At 41.1% G+C, this 18,968-nt stretch overlaps 1 protein-coding gene across 1 annotated transcript; it reads right to left on the bottom strand.

Moving 5' to 3' along the window:
• Positions 1–1,181: 1,181 nt before the first annotated feature.
• On the bottom strand, positions 1,182–1,580 carry LOC122647813. The gene has a single exon (XM_043841121.1). The coding sequence runs from the start codon at positions 1,578–1,580 to the stop codon at positions 1,182–1,184; it is 399 nt and encodes a 132-aa protein (XP_043697056.1).
• Positions 1,581–18,968: the final 17,388 nt, after the last annotated feature.

Below are 18,968 nucleotides of genomic sequence, written 5' to 3'. Positions count from 1 at the left end.
TGGTATGGTGTTCTGGACTACAGTTATGAGTGAATTTCCATCCCCTCTTAAGGTTTTGAAAAGTAGTATTAACATTATTCTCCTTAACTTTTGTCTCCAAAAGAATAGCCAACTTATACTCCTTGGCAGCAAGCATTCTTTTAACACTTCTTTGTTTTTCAGGGGCATTCAGCCCTCTCACATTCCAGCATAGACTATTCATTAGGAACGATTAGAAGGAGGGGCTAGAGCCAGCTTCTTACCCCCCCAAAGCCAATCCAATCTCAGTCCCCTTCACACCAACTAGCATTGGAAGTGATTTCAATACGCGAGGCTTGAAAGAAGCCAAAAATCTTCTCCTTCCCTGCTCCCTTAGTCCTCTCCCCTCTTTATCTGAATTTAAAACAATGGGGATAGTGGGGTTGGACATACCTTCAAATGTGGGGTCTTTCAAAGATAAGCTAGCAGAATCCTTTCTTCTTTTGGTGGAGAGGCTGGCAGTTTTGGAAATCAAATCTGGCCGGGCAACTTCTTTAGCTCCTTCTTCAATGACATCACCATCCAACGTGGCCCCCTCATCAAGAATCTTCAAAAGAGAATCCCTAATAGAGCTCCCCCAGTCAGCATTGCTTACCAAAACTAAAGTGGAAGAATTATTACCTTCCATAAGTGCCCCACTCTCCTTCTCTCCACCCTCACCAATTATCCTTCATGGTCAACGCATGGGTTTTAGTAGGAGAAGACCCAGCTGTCACATTCATCCCATTTGAATTTTCCAAAATCTCCACACCATCCAAGCCAGCTAGACCTTTTCTTCCAAGATTCTCCCCATCTGTCGTAATTAAAGAATCCCTTGGATTCTGCCCATCATCCAGCTCATCTCCTAATAAGATGTTGCAAGAATCAACATCCAACATTAGCTCCTTTGGATCATAGGCAACTTCCTCTGTTAGATCTTCCAGCAAAGCAAATGCATTGACATGAACTTCCTTCCCCTTACCAGCTGCAATCTTGGTTGGAGAATTAGGAAGATTTCTAGAACCAGCAGATTTGGAAATCCCCATAGATTTCGTGATCCCAGCAGATTCTGTGATCCTAGCAAATCTTTCACCCAAATTGGCACCTCCATTTGAATTTTGAATCTCAGCCCCATCACCACCGTGCATGGCTTGAGCACCACCACCACGTCCCGCTCTGGCCACCTAAGAATGACCAGCACCAGCTTTCACCCTCCACACTTTTCGGCTGTTACCCTTCTGTGTAGCTTGATTAGCACCACATTGACTAGTGGCATGGCCAAAAATCATGCAGCTATTGCAGCTTGGAGGGCACCATTCATACTTCACTTTTTGAAAGAACACCAACCCTTCATCATCATGGACAGCCACTTGCTCCAGGACATCATGGGTAGCCTCAATTTCCACACATAAGTGGGCATAGGAGAGCCTTTCCTTAGTCATTGTCATTTTGTCAGTGGCTATCGGTTTGCCGATAACACTAGCAATTGACCTCAAAGCCTCCACATTCCAGAAGTGAAAAGGAAGGTTGGGGAAAGTAATCCAGATAGGAATGGAGTTTAATTCAACCTTTTCAAGCTTCATTCCTGGTTTCAAGGCCGGAGGATCATAGGTCTTCGCTGCACAGTCCATGGTCCTCCTTCTAGCAATTTAACTTTATCTTCCTCCAAATTGAAACGAAAAACAAAGAATCCACTCTCTAAAAGATTAACATCCACATGCCCAGAAATACTCCATTGTTTCAGCAACACTTCCTTAACATAAGTAAAACTTGGCCTACAGCCAATGAAATGCCCAAGAAGAGTGTTCTTCCATTTAGATAATTCTGCCTTAAGCATGGCTGAAGAACATTGTGCAACACGCATACCATCAATACAAACAGGCTCAATGAAACTTAACTCCAAACCTTCACTATTAAGGGAGCTTGAAGAAGATTGAAAGAATGAAGTCCATGACACCCCCTTCCGAACAGCTTCTCCATGTATATCCATTCCCGATCCTGCCACCAAAACACCACCACCACCCGAGGAGGATCCCCCACCTGCAGCAACTTCTCTCGTCCTTGATCCACAACCAAGATCACCCCCTGCCGACTTAGAACCGCCATCCACCGAACCCCTAGCTTCCCCCTCTCCCGGAATGGGTGGAGGAAGAAGACCATCAGCTGAAGCAAATGGCCCGCCGGCCATCACCAAGAGCAACCACCAAGAGCACCACACTCAAAATCTCCAGAGCTTCTCAAAAGGACATTTTTCCGTTTCGAGCTCTCCAATGCACCATTTTTTTGAGTTTCCTGAAATAGGTATTGACTGGGAGGTGGCGGCCCTCAACATTGCATCCGCATGTCTAATAAGAGATATGGACACTTTTTAGAAAATCCCAAACCCAAAAAAGTATAAAAATGCCCCCAAATAACCCCAAACGACCCACCCGGTCTGGTTTAAACCGAAAATGTACATATGTCAAAATCGGTATCGATTCAAAGGTCACGACCCTCAACATCGCATCCACACGTCTAATAAGAGATTAGGAAAGTTGTTAGAAAATACCAAACCCAAAAAAGTACAAAAATGCCCCCAAATAACCCCAAACGACCCACCCGGTCTGGTTTAAACTGAAAATGAACATATGCCGAAATAGGTATCGATCCGAAGGTCATAACCCTCAACATCTCCTCCACAAGTCTAATAAGAGATAATGACACTTTTTAGAAAATATCAAACCCAAAATAGTAAAGAAATTCCCCCAAATAACCCCAAACGACCCACCCGGTTTGGTTTAAACTGAAAATGAACAAATGCCGAAATGGGTATCAATTCGAAGGTCACGACCCTCAACAACTCCTCCACACGTCTAATAAGTGATAAGGACACTTTTTAGAAAGTACCAAACCCAAAAAAGTACAGAAATGCCCCGAAATAACCCCAAACAACCCACCATGTCAGGTTTAAACCAAAAATGAACATATGCCGAATTAGGTATTGGTTCGATGGTCACGACCCTCAACATTGCATCTACAGGTCTAATAAGATTTAAAGATACGTTTTAGAAAATACCAACCCCAAAAAAGTACGAAAATGCCCCCAAATAACCCCAAACAACCCACCATGTCAGGTTTAAACAGAAAATGAACATATGCCGAAATAGGTATCGATTCGAAGGTCACGACCCTCAACATCATATCCACACGTCTAATAAGAGATAATGACCATTTTTTAAAAATATCAAACCCAAAAAAAATCTGAAATGCCCCTAAATAACCCCAAACGACGCACCTGGTCTGGTTTAAACAGAAAAGGAACATATGCCGAAATGGGTATCAATCCAAAGGTCACGACACTCAACATCTCCTCCACACGTCTAATAAGAAATAAGAGCACTTTTTAGAAAATACCAAACCAAAAAAAGTACAGAAATGCCCCCAAATGCCCCCAAATAACCCACCATGTCAGGTTTAAACCGAAAATGAACATATGCCGAAATAGTTATTGATTGGAAGGTCACGGCCCTCAACATTGCATCCGCACGTCTAATAAAAGATAAGGACACTTTTTAGAAAATCCCAAACCCAAAAAAGTACAAAAATGCCCCCGAATAACCCCAAACGACCCACCTGGTCTGGTTTTAACCAAAAATGCACGTATGCCGAAATAGGCAACGATTCGAAGCTCACGACCCTCAACATCGTATCCACACATCTAATAAGAGATAAGGACAGTTTTTAGAAAATACCAAACCCAAAAAAGTACAGAAATGCCCCCAAATAACCCCAAATGACCCACCCGGTCTGGTTTAAACTGAAGATGAACATATGCCGAAATAGGTATCGATTCGAAGGTCAGGACCCTCAACATCTCCTCCACACGTCTAATAAGAGATAAGGACACTTTTTAGAAAATACCAAACCAAAAAAAGTACGGAAATGCCCCCAAATAACCCCAAACAACCCATCATGTAAGGTTTAAACCGAAAATGAACATATGCCAAAATAGGTATCGATTCGAAGGTCACGACCCTCGACATCGTATCCACATGTCTAATAAGAGATAAGGACAGTTTTTAGAAAATACCAAACCCAAAAAAGTACAGAAGGCCCCCAAATAACCCCAAACGACCCACCCGGTCTGATTTAAACTCAAAATGAACATATGCCAAAATAGGTATCGATTTGAAGGTCATGACCCTCAACATCTCCTCCACACGTCTAATAAGAGATAAGGACACTTTTTAGAAAATACCAAACCCAAAAAAGTATAAAAATGCCCCCAAATAACCCCAAACAACCCACCATGTCAGGTTTAAACCAAAAATGAACATATGCAAAAATAGGTATTGATTCGAAGGTCACGACCCTTAACATTGCATCCACACGTCTAATAAGAGATAAGGACACTTTTTAAAAAATCCCAAACCCAAAAAAGTATCGAAAAACCCCCAAATAACCCCAAACGACCCACCCGATCTGGTGTAAACTGAAAATGTACATATGCCAAAATAGATATCGATTTGAAGGTCATAACCCTCAACATTGCATCTACACGTCTAATAAGAGATAAGGACAGTTTTTAGAAAATACCAAACCCAAAAAAGTGTAGAACTGCCCCCAAATAACCCCAAACGACCCACCAGGTCTGGTTTAAACAGAAAATGAACATATGCCGAAATAGGTAACGATTTGAAGGTCATGACCCTCAACATCTCCTCCACACATCTAATAAGAGATAAGGACACTTTTTAGAAAATACCAAACCAAGAAAAGTACAAAAATGCCCCCAAATAACCCCAAACAACCCACCATGTCAGGTTTAAACCGAAAATGAACATATGCCAAAATAGGTATTGATTCGAAGGTCACGACCCTCGGCATCGCATCCACATGTCTAATAAGAGATAAGGACAGTTTTTAGAAAATACCAAACCCAAAAAAGTACAGAAGGCCCCCAAATAACCCCAAACGACCCACCCGGTCTGATTTAAACTCAAAATGAACATATGCCAAAATAGGTATCGATTTGAAGGTCATGACCCTCAACATCTCCTCCACACGTCTAATAAGAGATAAGGACACTTTTTAGAAAATACCAAACCCAAAAAAGTATAAAAATGCCCCCAAATAACCCCAAACAACCCACCATGTCAGGTTTAAACCAAAAATGAACATATGCAAAAATAGGTATTGATTCGAAGGTCATGACCCTCGACATCGCATCCACATGTCTAATAAGAGATAAGGACAGTTTTTAGAAAATACCAAACCCAAAAAAGTACAGAAATGCCCCCAAATAACCCCAAACGACCCACCCGGTCTGATTTAAACTCAAAATGTACATGTGCCGAAATAGGTATCGATTCGAAGGTCAGGACCCCCAACATCTCCACCACAAGTCTAATAGGAGATAATGACACTTTTTAGAAAATACCAAACCAAAAAAAATACAGAAATGCCCCCAAATAACCCCAAATAACCCACCATATCAGGTTTAAACTAAAAATGAACATATGCTGAAATAGGTAATGATTGGAAGGTCACGGCCCTCAACATTGCATACGCACGTCCAATAAGAGATATGGACACTTTTTAGAAAATCCCAAACCCAAAAAAGTACAAAAATGCTCCCAAATAACCCCAAACGACCCACCCGATCTGCTTTAAACCGAAAATGTACATATGCCGAAATCGGTATCGATGCGAAGGTCACGACCCTCAACATCGCATCCACACGTCTAATAAGAGATAAGGATAGTTGTTAGAAAATACCAAACCCAAAAAAGTACAGAAATGCCCCAAAATAACCCCAAACGACCCACCCGGTCTAGTTTAAACTGAAAATGAACATATGCTGAAATAGGTATCGAATCGAAGGTCATGACCCTCAACATCTCCTCCACACGTCTAATAAGAGATAATGACACTTTTTAGAAAATATCAAACCCAAAATAGTAAAGAAATGCCCCCAAATAACCCCAAACGACCCACCGGTCTGGTTTAAACTGAAAATGAACATATGCCGAAATGGGTATCGATTCGAAGGTCACGACCCTCAACATCTCCTCCACGCGTTTGATAAGTGATAAGGACACTTTTTAAAAAGTACCAAACCCAAAAAAGTACAGAAATGCCCCCAAATAACCCCAAACAACCCACCATGTCAGGTTTAAACCGAAAATGAACATATGCCGAATTAGGTATCGATTCGATGTTGAGGGTGCTTACCTTCGAATCGATACCTATTTCGGCAAATGTTTATTTTCGGTTTAAACCAAACCGGGTGGATCGTTACGGGTTATTTGGGGGCATTTCTGTACTTTTTTGGGTTTGGGATTCTCTAAAAAGTGTCCTTATCTCTTATTAGACGTGTGGATGCGATTTTGATGGTGCGTGACCTTCGGATCGACACCTATTTCACCATATGTTCGTTTTCGGTTTAAACCAGACTGTGGATCGTTTAGGTTATTTTGGGGCATTTTCGCATACTTTTGGGTTTGGTATTTTTAAAAAGAAGTGTCCTCATTTTTTTGGGTTTGGTATTTTCTTAAAATTATCCTTATCTCTTATTAGACATTTGGATGCGATGTTGAGGATCGTGACCTTCGAATCGATACCTATTTTGGCATATGTTCATTTTCGATTTAAAAAAGACTGAGTGGGTTGTTTGGGGCTATTTAGGGGCATTTTTGTACTTTTTTAGGTTTGGGATTTACTAAAAAGTGTCCTTATCTCTTATTAGACGTGTGGATGCGATGTTGAGGGTTGTCACCTTTGAATTGATACCTGTTTCGACATATGTTCATTTTCGATTTGAACCAGACTTGGTGGGTCATTTGGGGTTATTTGGGGGCATTTCTATATTTTTTTGGGTTTAGGATTCTCTAAAAAGTGTCCTTATCTCTTATTAGACGTGTGGATGCGATAGTGAGGGTTGTAACCTGCTAATCGATACCTATTTCGACAGATGTTCATTTTTGGTTTAAATCAGACCATGTGGGTAGTTTGGGGTTATTTGGGGGCATTTCTGTACTTTTTTTGCTTTTGGATTTTCTAAAAAGTGTCCTTATCTCTAATTAGACGTGTGGAAGCGATGTTGAGGGTCGTGACCTTCGAATTGATACCTATTGCGACATATGTTCATTTTCGGTTCAAACCAGACCGGGTGGGTCGGTTGGGGATATTTGGGGCATTTCTGTACTTTTATGGGTTTGGTATTTTCTAAAAATTGTCCTTATATCTTATTTTAGGTATGGATGCGATGTTGAGGATCGTGACCTTCGATTCGATACCTATTTCGGCATATATTCATTTTCGATTTAAACCCGATCGGGTGGGTTGTTTGGGGTTATTTGGGGGCATTTTTGTACTTTTTTGGGTTTGGGATTTTCATTAAAGTATCCTTAACTCCTATTAGACGTGTGGATGCGATGTTTAGGATCGTCACCTTTGAATCGATACCTATTTCGACATATGTTCATTTTATTCAAACCAGACAAGGTGGGGGTCGTTTGGAGTTATTTGGCAGAATTTCTGTACATTTTTGGGTATTGGATTCTCTTAAAAGTGTCCTTACCTCTTATTAGACGTGTGGATGCTATGTTGAGGGTTGTGACCTACGAATCAATACCTATTGCGACATATGTTCATTTTCGGTTTGAATCAGACCAGGTGGGTAGTTTGGGGTTATTTGGGGTCAATTCTATACTTTTTTGGGTTTGGGATTTTCTAAAAAGTGTCCGTATCTCTCATTAGACGTGTGGAAGCAATGTTGAGGGTCGTGACCTTCAAATCGATACCTATTTCGACATATTTTCATTTTCGGTTCAAACCAGACCGGGTGGGGCGGTTGGGGATATTTGGGGCATTTTTGTAGTTTTATGGGTTTGGAATTTTCTAAAAATTGACCCTATATCTTATTTTAGGAGTGGATGCGATGTTGAGGATCGTGACCTTCGATTCAATACCTATTTTGGCATATGTTCATTTTCGGTTTAAACCCGCCCGGGTGGGTTGTTTGGGGTTATTTGGGGGCATTTTTGTACTTTTTTGGGTTTGGAATTTTCAAAAAAGTGTCCTTAACTCATATTAGACGTGTGGATGCGATGTTTAGGGTCGTCACCTTTGAATCGATACCTATTTCGATATATGTTCATTTTCGGCTTAAACCAGACAAGGTGGGGGTCATTAGGGGTAATTTTGGGGAATTTCTGTACATTTTTGGGTTTGAGATTCTCTTAAAAGTGTCCTTACCTCTTATTAGACGTGTGGATGCGATGTTGACTGTTGTGACCTGCGAATCGATACCTATTGCGACATATGTTCATTTTCCGTTTAAATCAGACCAGGTGGGTAGTTTGGGGTTATTTGGGGTTATTTCTGTACTTTTTTGGTTTTGGGATTTTCTTAAACGTGTCCTTATCTCTAATTAGACGTGTGGAAGCGATGTTGAGGGTTGGGACTTTCGAATCGATACCTATTTCGACATATGTTAATTTTCGGTTTAAACCTGACCAGGTGGGTCGTTTGGGGTCATTTTGGGGCATTTCTGCACTTTTTGGGTTTGGGTTTCTCTAAAAAGTGTCCTTATCTCTTATTAGACGTGTGGATGTGATGTTGAAAGTCGTGACTTTCAAATCGATACCTATTTCGGCATATGTTCAGTTTCAGTTCAAACCAAATGGGGTGGGTCGTTTGGAGTTATTTGGGGGCATTTCTGTACTTTTTTGGGTTTTTTATTGTCTAAAAATTGTCCTTATCTCTTATTAGACGTGTGGATGCGATGTTGAGGATCGTGACCTTCGAATGAATACCTATTTCGGCATATGTTCATTTTCGATTTAAACAAGACCGGGTGGGTTGTTTGGGGTTACTTGGGGGCATTTTTGTACTTTTATTGGTTTGGTATTCTCTAAAAAGTGTCCTTATCGCTCATTAGACATGTGGGTGCGATGTTGAAGGTCGTGACCTTCGAATCGATACCTATTTTGGCATACCTTCATTTTCGGTTCAAACCAAATCGGGTGGGTCTTTTGGGTTATTTTAGGGGCATTTCTGTACTTTTTTGGGTTTTGTATTTTTTAAAAGTTATCCTTATCCCTTAATAGACATGTGGATACGATGTTCAGGATCGTGACCTTCGAATCGATACCTATTCGGGCATATGTTCATTTTCGGCTTAAAATAGACCGAGTGGGTTGTTTGAGGTTATTTGGGGGCATTTCTATACTTTTTTGGGTTTGGGATTTACTAAAAAGTGTCCTTATCTCTTATTAGATGTGTGGATGCGATGTTGAGGGTTGTCACCTTTGAATCGATACCTGTTTCGACATATGTTCATTTTCGATTTGAACCAGACATGGTGGGTCATTTGGGGTTAAATGGGGGCATTTCTGTACTTTTTTGGGTTTGGGAATCTCTAAAAAATGTCCTTATCTCTTATAAGACGTGACCTGCTAATCAATACCTATTTCGACAGATGTTCATTTTCGGTTTAAATCAGACCATGTGGGTAGTTTGGGGGCATTTCAGTACTTTTTTTGGTTTTGGGTTTTCTAAAAAGTGTCCTTATCTCTATTTAGACGTGTGGAAGCGATGCTGACGGTCGTGACCTTCGAATCGATATCTATTGCGACATATGTTCATTTTCGATTCAAACCAGACTGGGTGGGTCGTTTGGGGATATTTGGGGGCATTTCTGTACTTTTATGGGTTTGGTATTTTCTAAAAATTGTCCTTATATCTTATTTTAGGTGTGGATGCGATGTAGAGGATCGTGACCTTCGATTTGATACCTATTTCGGCATATGTTCATTTTTTATTTAAACCCGACCGGGTGGGTTGTTTTGGGTTATTTGGGGGGCATTTTTTGTACTTTTTAGGGTTTGGGATTTTCAAAAAAGTGTCCTTAACTCTTGTTAGACGTGTGGATGCGATGTTGAGGGTTGTCACCTTTGAATCGATACCTATTTCGACATATGTTCATTTTCGGTTTAAACCAGACAAGGTGGGGGTCGTTTGGGATTATTTGGCATAATTTCTGTACGTTTTTGGGTTTGGGATTCTCTTAAAAGTGTCCTTACCTCTTATTAGACGTGTGGAAGCTATGTTGAGTGTTGTGACCTGCGAATCGATACCTATTTTGACATATGTTCATTTTCGGTTTAAATCAGACCAGGTGGGTAGTTTGGGGTTATTTGGGGTCATTTCTGTACTTTTATGGGTTTGGGATTTTCTAAAAAGTGTCCTTATCTCAAATTAGACGTGTGGAAGCGATGTTGAGGGTGGGGACCTTCGAATTGATACCTATTTTGACATATGTTAATTTTCGATTTAAACCAGACCGGGTGGGTCGTTTGGGGTTATTTGGGGCCATTTCTATACTTTTTTGGGTTTGGGATTCTCTAAAAAGTGTCCTTATCTCTTATTAGACGTGTGTATGCGATGTTGAGGGTTGTGACATTCGAATCGATACCTATTTGGACATATGTTCATTTTCGGTTTAAACCTGACTGGGTGGGTCGTTTGGTGTCATTTGGGGGCATTTCTGCATTTTTTTTGGTTTGGGTTTCTCTAAAAAGTGTCCTTATCTCTTATTAGACGTGTGGATGCGATGTTGAAGGTCGTGACTTTCGAATCGATACCTATTTCGACATATGTTCATTTCCGGTTCAAACCAAACTGGGTGGGACGTTTGGGGTTAGTTGGGGGCATTTCTGTACTTTTTTGGGTTTTGTAGTTTCTACAAATTGTCCTTATCTCTTATTAGAAGTGTGGATGCGATGTTGAGAATCGTTACCTTCGAATGAATACCTATTTCGGCATATGTTCATTTTCAGTTTAAACAAGACCGGGTGGGTTGTTTGGGGTTATTTGCGGGCATTTATGTATGTTTTTGGGTTTGGGATTTTCTAAAACGTGTCCTTATCTCAAATTAGATGTGTGGAAGGGATGTTGAGGGTCGTGACCTTCGAATCGATACCTATTTCGACGTATGTTAATTTTTTGTTTAAACCAGACCGGGTGGGTCGTTTGCCATTATTTGGGGGCATTTTTATACTTTTTTGGGTTTGGGATTCTCCAAAAAGTGTCCTTATCTCTTATTAGACATGTGGATGCGATGTTGAGGGTCGTTACCTTCAAATCGATACCTATTTCAATATATGTTCATTTTCGATTTAAACTAGACCAGGTGGGTTGTTTAGGGTTCTTTGGGGGAATTTTTGTACCTTTTTGGGTTTGGGATTTTTTTAAAAGTGTCATTGCCTCTAATTAGACGTGTGGATGCAATGTTGAGGGTCGTGACCTTCGAATCGATACCTATTTCAACATATGTTCATTTTTCGTTTAAACCAGAATAGGTGGGTCGTTTGGGGTTATTTGGGGGCGTTTATGTAGTTTTTTGGGTTTGGTATATTCTAAAAAGTGTCCCTATCTCTTATTAGACATGTGGTTACGATGTTGAGGGTCGTGACCTTCGAATCGATACCTATTTGGACATATGTTCTTTATCTCTTTAAATCGGATCGGGTGGGTAGTTTGGGGTTATTTGGGGGCATTTCTGTACTTTTTTGGGTGTGGTATTTTCCAAACAAGTGTCCTTATCTCTTATTAGATGTGTGGATGCGATGTTTAGGGTGCTAACCTTCGAATCGATACCTATTTTGGCAAATATTTCTTTTCAGTTTAAACATGACCGGTTGGTCGTTTCGGGTTATTTGGGGGTATTTCTGTACTTTTTTGGGTTTGGGATTCTCTAAAAAGTGTCCTTATCTCTTATTGGACGTGTGGATGCGATATTGAGGGTCGTGACTTTCGAATCGATACCTTTTTTGGCATATGTTCATTTTTGGTTTAAACCAGACCTGGTGGATCGTTTAGGGTTATTTGGGGGCATTTTTGTACTTTTTTGGGTTTGGTATTTTTTAAGAAGTGTCCTTATCTCTTATTAGATGTGTGGATGCGATGTTGAGGGTCTTGACCTTCGAATCGATACTTATTTCGACATATGTTCATTATCTGTTTAAACCAGACCGGGTGGGTCATTTGGGGTTATTTGGGGGCATTTCTGCACTTTTTTGGATGTGGTATTTTCTAAAAAGTGTCCTTATCTCTTATTTGACGTGTTGAAGTGATGTTGAGGGTCCTGACCTTCGAATCGATACCTATTTCAGCAAATGTTTATTTTTGGTTTAAACCAGATCGGGGGGTCATTTCGGGTTATTTGAGGGCATGTCTGTTCTTTTTTGGATTTGGGATTCTCTAAAAAGTGTCCTTATCTCTTATTAGACGTGTGGATACGATGTTGAGGGTCGTGACCTTCGAATCGATACGCATTTTGGCATATGTTCATTTTCGGTTTAAATCAGACCAGGTGAGTAGTTTGGGGTGATTTTGGGGTATTTCTTTACTTTTTTGGGTTTGGGATTTTCTGAAAAAGTGTCCTTATCTCTAATTAGACGTGTGGAAGCGATGTTGAGGGTCGTGACCTTCGAATCGATACCTATTTCGACATATGTTAATTTTTTATTTAAACCAGACAGGGTAGGTCATTTGGCATTATTTGGGGGCAGTTCTGTACTTTTTTGGGTTTAGGATTCTCTAAAAAGTGTCCTTATCTTTTATTAGACGTGTGGATGCGATGTTGAGGGTCATGACGTTCGAATCGATACGAATTTCGACATATGTTCATTTTTGGTTTAAACCTAACCGAGTGGGTCGTTTGGGGTTATTTGGGGGCATTTTCATACTTTTTTTGGGTTTGGTATTTTTTAAAAAGTGTCCTTATCTCTTATTAGATGTGTGGATGCGATGTTGAGGGTCATGACCTTTGAATCGATACCTATTTCGACATATGTTCATTATCTGTTTAAACCAGAACGGGTGGTTCGTTTGGGGTTATTTGGGGGCATTTCTGTACTTTTTTGGCTGTGGTATTTTCTAAAAAGTACCCTTATCTCTAAATAGACGTGTGGAAGCGATGTTGAGGGTCCTTTCCTTCGAATCGATACCTATTTCAGCAAATGTTTATTTTCAGTTTAAACTAGACCGGGTGGGTCATTTCGGGCTATTTGGGAGCATTTCTGTACTTTTTTGGTTTTGGGATTGTATAAAAAGTGTCCTTATCTCTTATTAGACGTGTGGATACGATGTTGAGGGTCGTGACCTTCGAATCGATACCTAATTTGGTATATGTTCATTTTCGGTTTAAACCAGACCAAGTGGGTCGTTTTAGGTTATTTATGGGCATTTCTGTACTTCTTTAGGGTTTGGATTCTCTAAAAAGTGTCCTTATCTCTAATTAGACGTGTGGAAGCGATGTTGAGAGTCGTGACCTTCGAATTGATACCTATTGCGACATATGTTCATTTTCGGTTCAAACCTGACCGGGTGGGACGGTTGGGGATATTTGGGGGCATTTCTGTACTTTTATAGGTTTGGTATTTTCTAAAAATTACCCTTATATCTTATTAGTGGTGTGGATGCGATGTTGAGGATCGTGACCTTCGATTCGATACCTATTTGGGCATATGTTCATTTTCGATTTAAACCAGACCGGGTGGGTTGTTTGGTGTTATTTGGGGGCATTTATGTACTTTTTTGGGTTTGGGATTTTCAAAAAAGTGTCCTTATCTCTTATTAGATGTGTGGATGCAATGCTGAAGGTCATCACCTTTGAATCGATACCTATTTCGACATATGTTCATTTTTTATTTAAACTAGACAAGGTGAGGGTCGTTTGGGGCTATTTGGGGGAATTTCTGTACGTTTTTGGGTTTGGGATTCTCTAAAAGGTGTCCTTATCTCTTATTAGACGTGTGTATGCGATGTTGAGGGTTGTGACCTTTGAATCGATACCTATTTGGACATATGTTCATTTTCGGTTTATACCAGACTAGGTGGTTGGTTTGGGGTCATTTGGGGGCATTTCTGCACTTTTTGGGGTTTTGGATTCTCTAAAAAGTGTCCTTATCTCTTATTAGACGTGTGGATGCGATGTTGAAGGTCGTGACTTTCGAATCTATACCTATTTAGACATATGTTCGTTTCCGGTTCAAACCAGATCGGATGGGTCGTTTGGGGATATTTGGGGCATTTCTGTACTTTTATGGGTTTGGTATTTTCTAAAAATTGTTCTTATAACTTATTAGAGGTGTGGATGCGATGTTGAGAACTAGCATTATATCGAATACGGGCCCCAAATCTTTTAATCAAAACTCCTTTGGGATGCCAATTATCAAGGCAAAGTCTAGTAGATTGGCCATCCCCAATGATATGATGGATATGAGACTCAACCAAATCTCTATACTTGAGAATTTTCTGCCAAACCCAAGAACAATTTTGTGGGACTTTAGCAGTCCAAATAGAGTCATTTTTTAGGTAACGGGTATTAACCCACCTAACCCAAAGACTGTCCTTCTTAGAGGCAATCCACCAAACTTGCTTAAGAATACCAGCAGTATTCATATCAGTAATTCTCCTTATGCCAAGGCCCCCTTCTGTCTTAGGCTTACAAATATTATCCCAAGAAATATAATGTACCTTTTGTTCAAGAGATGGGCCGGACCAAAGAAAATTGGAAAAGATGGACTCCAACTTCTTCTTGACAGCACCTGGAAGAGCAAAGATCCCTGACCAATAAATATAGCAGCCTTGAAGGACGGAGCTCAACAGTTGTACACGCCCTACAAACGACAGAAACCGGGCCTTCCAGCCATCAAGCCTGCTCCGCACTCGATCCACGATAGAAGAGCAGTCTGCAAAGCCCAGCTTACGAGAGATAAGAGGAACACCAATGTACCTGATAGGGAGCTTGGTGTCCACAAAATTCGTTAATTCCAAAAGTTGCAATCTGGCCGTATGGGTAAGGCTCCCTAAAATAATAGAGGATTAGCCCTGTTGAGTTTCAACCCAGAAAAGGTATGAAAATCATCCAGGACCCCCAGACAGGCCGAAATAGAATCATGGCAGGCCTTGACAAAAATAAGATGAGAGAGGTGGGAGCTCTTGCATCTGGGGAGAAGACTAATCCTGCCCTCTGCTTCCAACTTCCTCATCAAGGCTGAAAACCCCTCCATAGCAATAGTAAAGAGATAGGGAGAGATGGGATCCCCTTGCCTGATACCCCTGCCCCCTTTGAAATAACCATCTGGGCTTCCATTAATCAAAAGGGAGAAAATAAGGGGAGCCAACACAAGCCTTCACCCAACCAATAAACTTCTGTGGGAAGCCCATTCTTTCCATAATGTCAAACAAAAACTTCCTACTGAGAGAGTCATAAGCCTTATGGAGATCAATCTTCAACACAGCTGTAGGACTTGTTCCTTTCTGCTCAATTCCTCTAACCACATCATGACAGACAAGGATATTATCTACAATGGACCTTCCTTTTATAAAGGCAGATTGGGAATCACTAACCACGTGCCCAACAACTCTCTGCAATCTATTAGATAAGATCTTAGTGATAATCTTATAAAAAAGATTACAAAGGGCTATGGACCTATACCCTGCAAAAGAAGACACATCACTTGTCTTAGGGATCAAACTAATGAAAGTGGCGTTAATCGAACCGGGAAGGCAAGACTTTGAGAAAAACCACTTTACAGCCAAAGTCAAGTCTTCACCAACAACATCCCAAAAGTGTTTGAAAAAGGCAGCCCCAAACCCATCAGGCCCTGGAGCTTTGGAATTCTTCCTATCAAACACCACTTCCATAATCTCCTTATTAGACACATTTCCAATAAGATCTTCCTGCTGAGCTAGTGATAAGCCACCTTGTAAGGGAACCGAACTAGAAAAGAACCCCCTATCATCAAAATCAGCCCCAAACAACCTCTTATAAAAGGAGATAGCTTCTTCCTTGATGAGATTAGGAACCTTAACAATGGCCCCCCTTCCCCTTGTATCTCCAGAATATGATTTCTATTCTGCCTACACATCTTAGATTTATGGAAGAAACTGTTGTTGCCATCACCCAGCTGAATGTGTTTTACCCTGGATTTCTCTTTTAAAAATTTTTCTTCAACAGCCAAAGCTTCCCACAATTTCACCTTAGCTTGAGTCTCCAAGGAAACCAAATTTGGGTCATCAGGGTGTGCACCAAGGTTACATTGAATCTGATTCAAATCAGCACTTGCAGCCTTCACCACAGAAAAAACATCACCAACACACTCTTTATTCCATTTCCTTAGCTCCTTCTTGACATTCCTTAGCCGAGCAGCAAACCGAAGAATGGGATTAAGAGTCATGCTAACCGGCTGTTCCCAACCCTTGAGAACAGTATCATCAAACCCATTCCTCCCAATCCAAGCCTCAAAGAATCTAAAAGGTTTAGGACCGAAATTAGCATCATCTAAGATGGTCAACACCATAGGGGAATGGTCAGAGAGACCCGGAGGAAGAAAGGCAACTTCTGAAGACCTGAGCACATCAATCCAAGCCAAGTTCACCATAACTCTATCCAACTTGCAACAAATCCGAGCATCCCCATCTTGTCTATTATTCCAGGTCAAAAATTCCCCCTTCCATTTCAGATCAACTAGCCCAGAGTCATCAATAAAAGAGTTAAACTCATCTACAGCCTCTTGCCGAATAGAGTCCCCACCAATTTTCTCATGCTGGTGACGAACCACATTAAAATCCCCAAGGACTGCCCAAGGATCAAGAATAGAGTTAGCAATTGAGCCCACATCCCTCCACAATTCCCTTTGGCCTTCCATAGAATTAAAGGCATACACAGCAGTACAAAGAAAGGTAACAGAGGTTCCAACAATCAACACCTTAACATGAATAAACTGCTTGGATTTTTGGATCTCTTCAACATTAAACACTGTAGGATCCCAGCCCAACTAGATCCGAATTGGAGAATCAGCTTCACCATTATGCACATATTTCCAATCTGAAATAAAATGGTCAAAAATTGCACCACAGTTTTCCACCTTAACTTTAGTCTCAAGCATACAAGCCAATTTAACCTGATGGTCCTTTATAACCTTCTTAATCCCCAGCCTTTTAGTAGAGGCATTCAAACCTCTAACGTTCCAAGATAGGCATTTCATTTGGCACCAAAGTTAGAAGTGTCACCCCCCCCCTTTACTAGGTCCATCTCCTTTAGGTCCAAAAGAATCTTTCAGGTTTAAGAGAACCCGTTGGGCCTGAAATTTAGACCCCCTCCCTGTGGGTCGGCCCAAAATAGAAAAAGAAGTAGTATTTAATTGGCCCATACCTTTCCCAGAAGACCCTTGGGTGGCCCGCAACTCCGCAGCCTGCTTTTTCAATCTTTCAATATTGGCTGACGGCTTAGAAGTTAAAGTCTCTTTTTCCCTCAAACTCCAAACTTCATCTAATGTCTTGTCGCCTTCTAAATCTGCCCCCTTCATATCTACCACCAGATTAGGATCAATAACCTTCACCGAATTACTGGATGCCACCTCATCATATCTATTGGTAACATTCACTTCAAATGTCATTCCCCCTCCCACAGCAGTAGCTCCTTCATTCTTACTATGACCGGGATTTGAGAGATCATTTAAATTGGAAGGAATCTCTCCCAACTGCTCCCCACCAAATCTGCTTTCCTCCTCTAGACCATCTTTAGTAGAAGGTAAATTTACCTTTCCAAGATTAGAAGAAGTCTCCATCGGCTGCTCCATTTGGACAGAATATGAATTCGGATTGCCTTCAATATTCTCACCACCGAATCTGCCCTCCTTCCAAATTTCCTGCCCAATTAAATCCACCCTTTCCTCCCCTAAGCATGGAAGAATCTTCAATGGTTGAGCACTAATTTCTCCCTCCTCTTTGTCCACCTCATCAAATAGCTCATTCCCTAAGAGTAATGCACAAGAACCCGGGTCCAACATCATTTCTTGTGGGTCATACCTCACCTCCTCCGTTAGATTCTCCAACAAAGCAAAAGCATTAGAGTGGGTCACTTCTGAATCTTTATTTCCTTCTTCAAAAGAAGATCCCATACTCAATATCTTCTTACCCAACCTGGCGCCTTGCCTCAAGGGCCGACTAACTTCTTTCCCTTTATTCATGCGAGAATTAAAGGAAATAGAATTTGAATTCGAATTTGAAATCACCAGCTCTCGTCCTCCAGCTACGGCCGAAGCACCACCTTCATCTCCGGCCAAATCTTCACCACCATTCCTGGTCGAACCCTTCCGAGTTACACCTGCAGCCGGATCCTTCACTCTCCATTCTTTTTTTGGACTTGAATTTTTGTTGGAACTACGAATACCAAACTTGCAAGTCGCATCTGAATGCCCGAATACCCTACAGTGTTTACAAGATGGTGGGTTTCCAATCATAGACCACCCTTTGGTGAAAAGAAAGACCATCATCTCCATAGACAGGAATAGAGGATGGAAGGTCAGAAAATGCAGACACCTCCACACACATCCGAGCATAGGACAATTGCTCCATAGACCTTGTGATCTTATCAGTGACAATCGGCTTTCCAATCACACTCCCGATCGAACTAAGAGCTTCAGCCGACCAAAAGTGAAAAGGAAGATTGGGCAAAGAAACCCAAACTGGTACGGAACATAACTTGACCCTTTCCATGCACGCTCTCGGGCTCCAAGGACGAAGAATCAACGGCCTTCTTTGGACATTCCATGGCCCCCCTTCAAGAACTTTAATCTTATCATCTTCAAGATTAAACCTGAAAATGAAAATCCCACTGTCAAGCAAATTCACATCAACATGACCCGAAATCTTCCATTGCTTCACTAACATTTCTCGAGCAAAGTTGAAGCTGGGCCTGCCCCCAATAAAATGACCCATAAGGGTATTCTTCCATTTTTCCAGACCATTCTTAATCATGGAAGATAGGCACTTAGCAGCCAATGCCCCATCAATCTTCACAGGTTCAACAAAAGTTAGTTGCAATCCATCACTAACCAACGAAGAAGAAGATGAAAATAAGGCTGACCAAGGCACCCCAAGACCCTTCTTAGTCGTTCCTCTAGTATCATTCA

The sequence above is a fragment of the Telopea speciosissima genome, unplaced genomic scaffold, assembly GCF_018873765.1.
Source record: "Telopea speciosissima isolate NSW1024214 ecotype Mountain lineage unplaced genomic scaffold, Tspe_v1 Tspe_v1.0176, whole genome shotgun sequence".
NCBI lineage: Eukaryota > Viridiplantae > Streptophyta > Magnoliopsida > Proteales > Proteaceae > Telopea > Telopea speciosissima.
Note: the sequence above shows the minus strand (reverse complement) of the source record. Positions and strands in the feature narration are given on the sequence as shown.

Bases quoted from the DNA above. Each gene is read 5' to 3' on its own strand.
- LOC122647813 (XM_043841121.1), bottom strand. From the start codon at position 1,580: ATGAAGCTTGAAAAGGTTGAATTAAACTCCATTCCTATCTGGATTACT.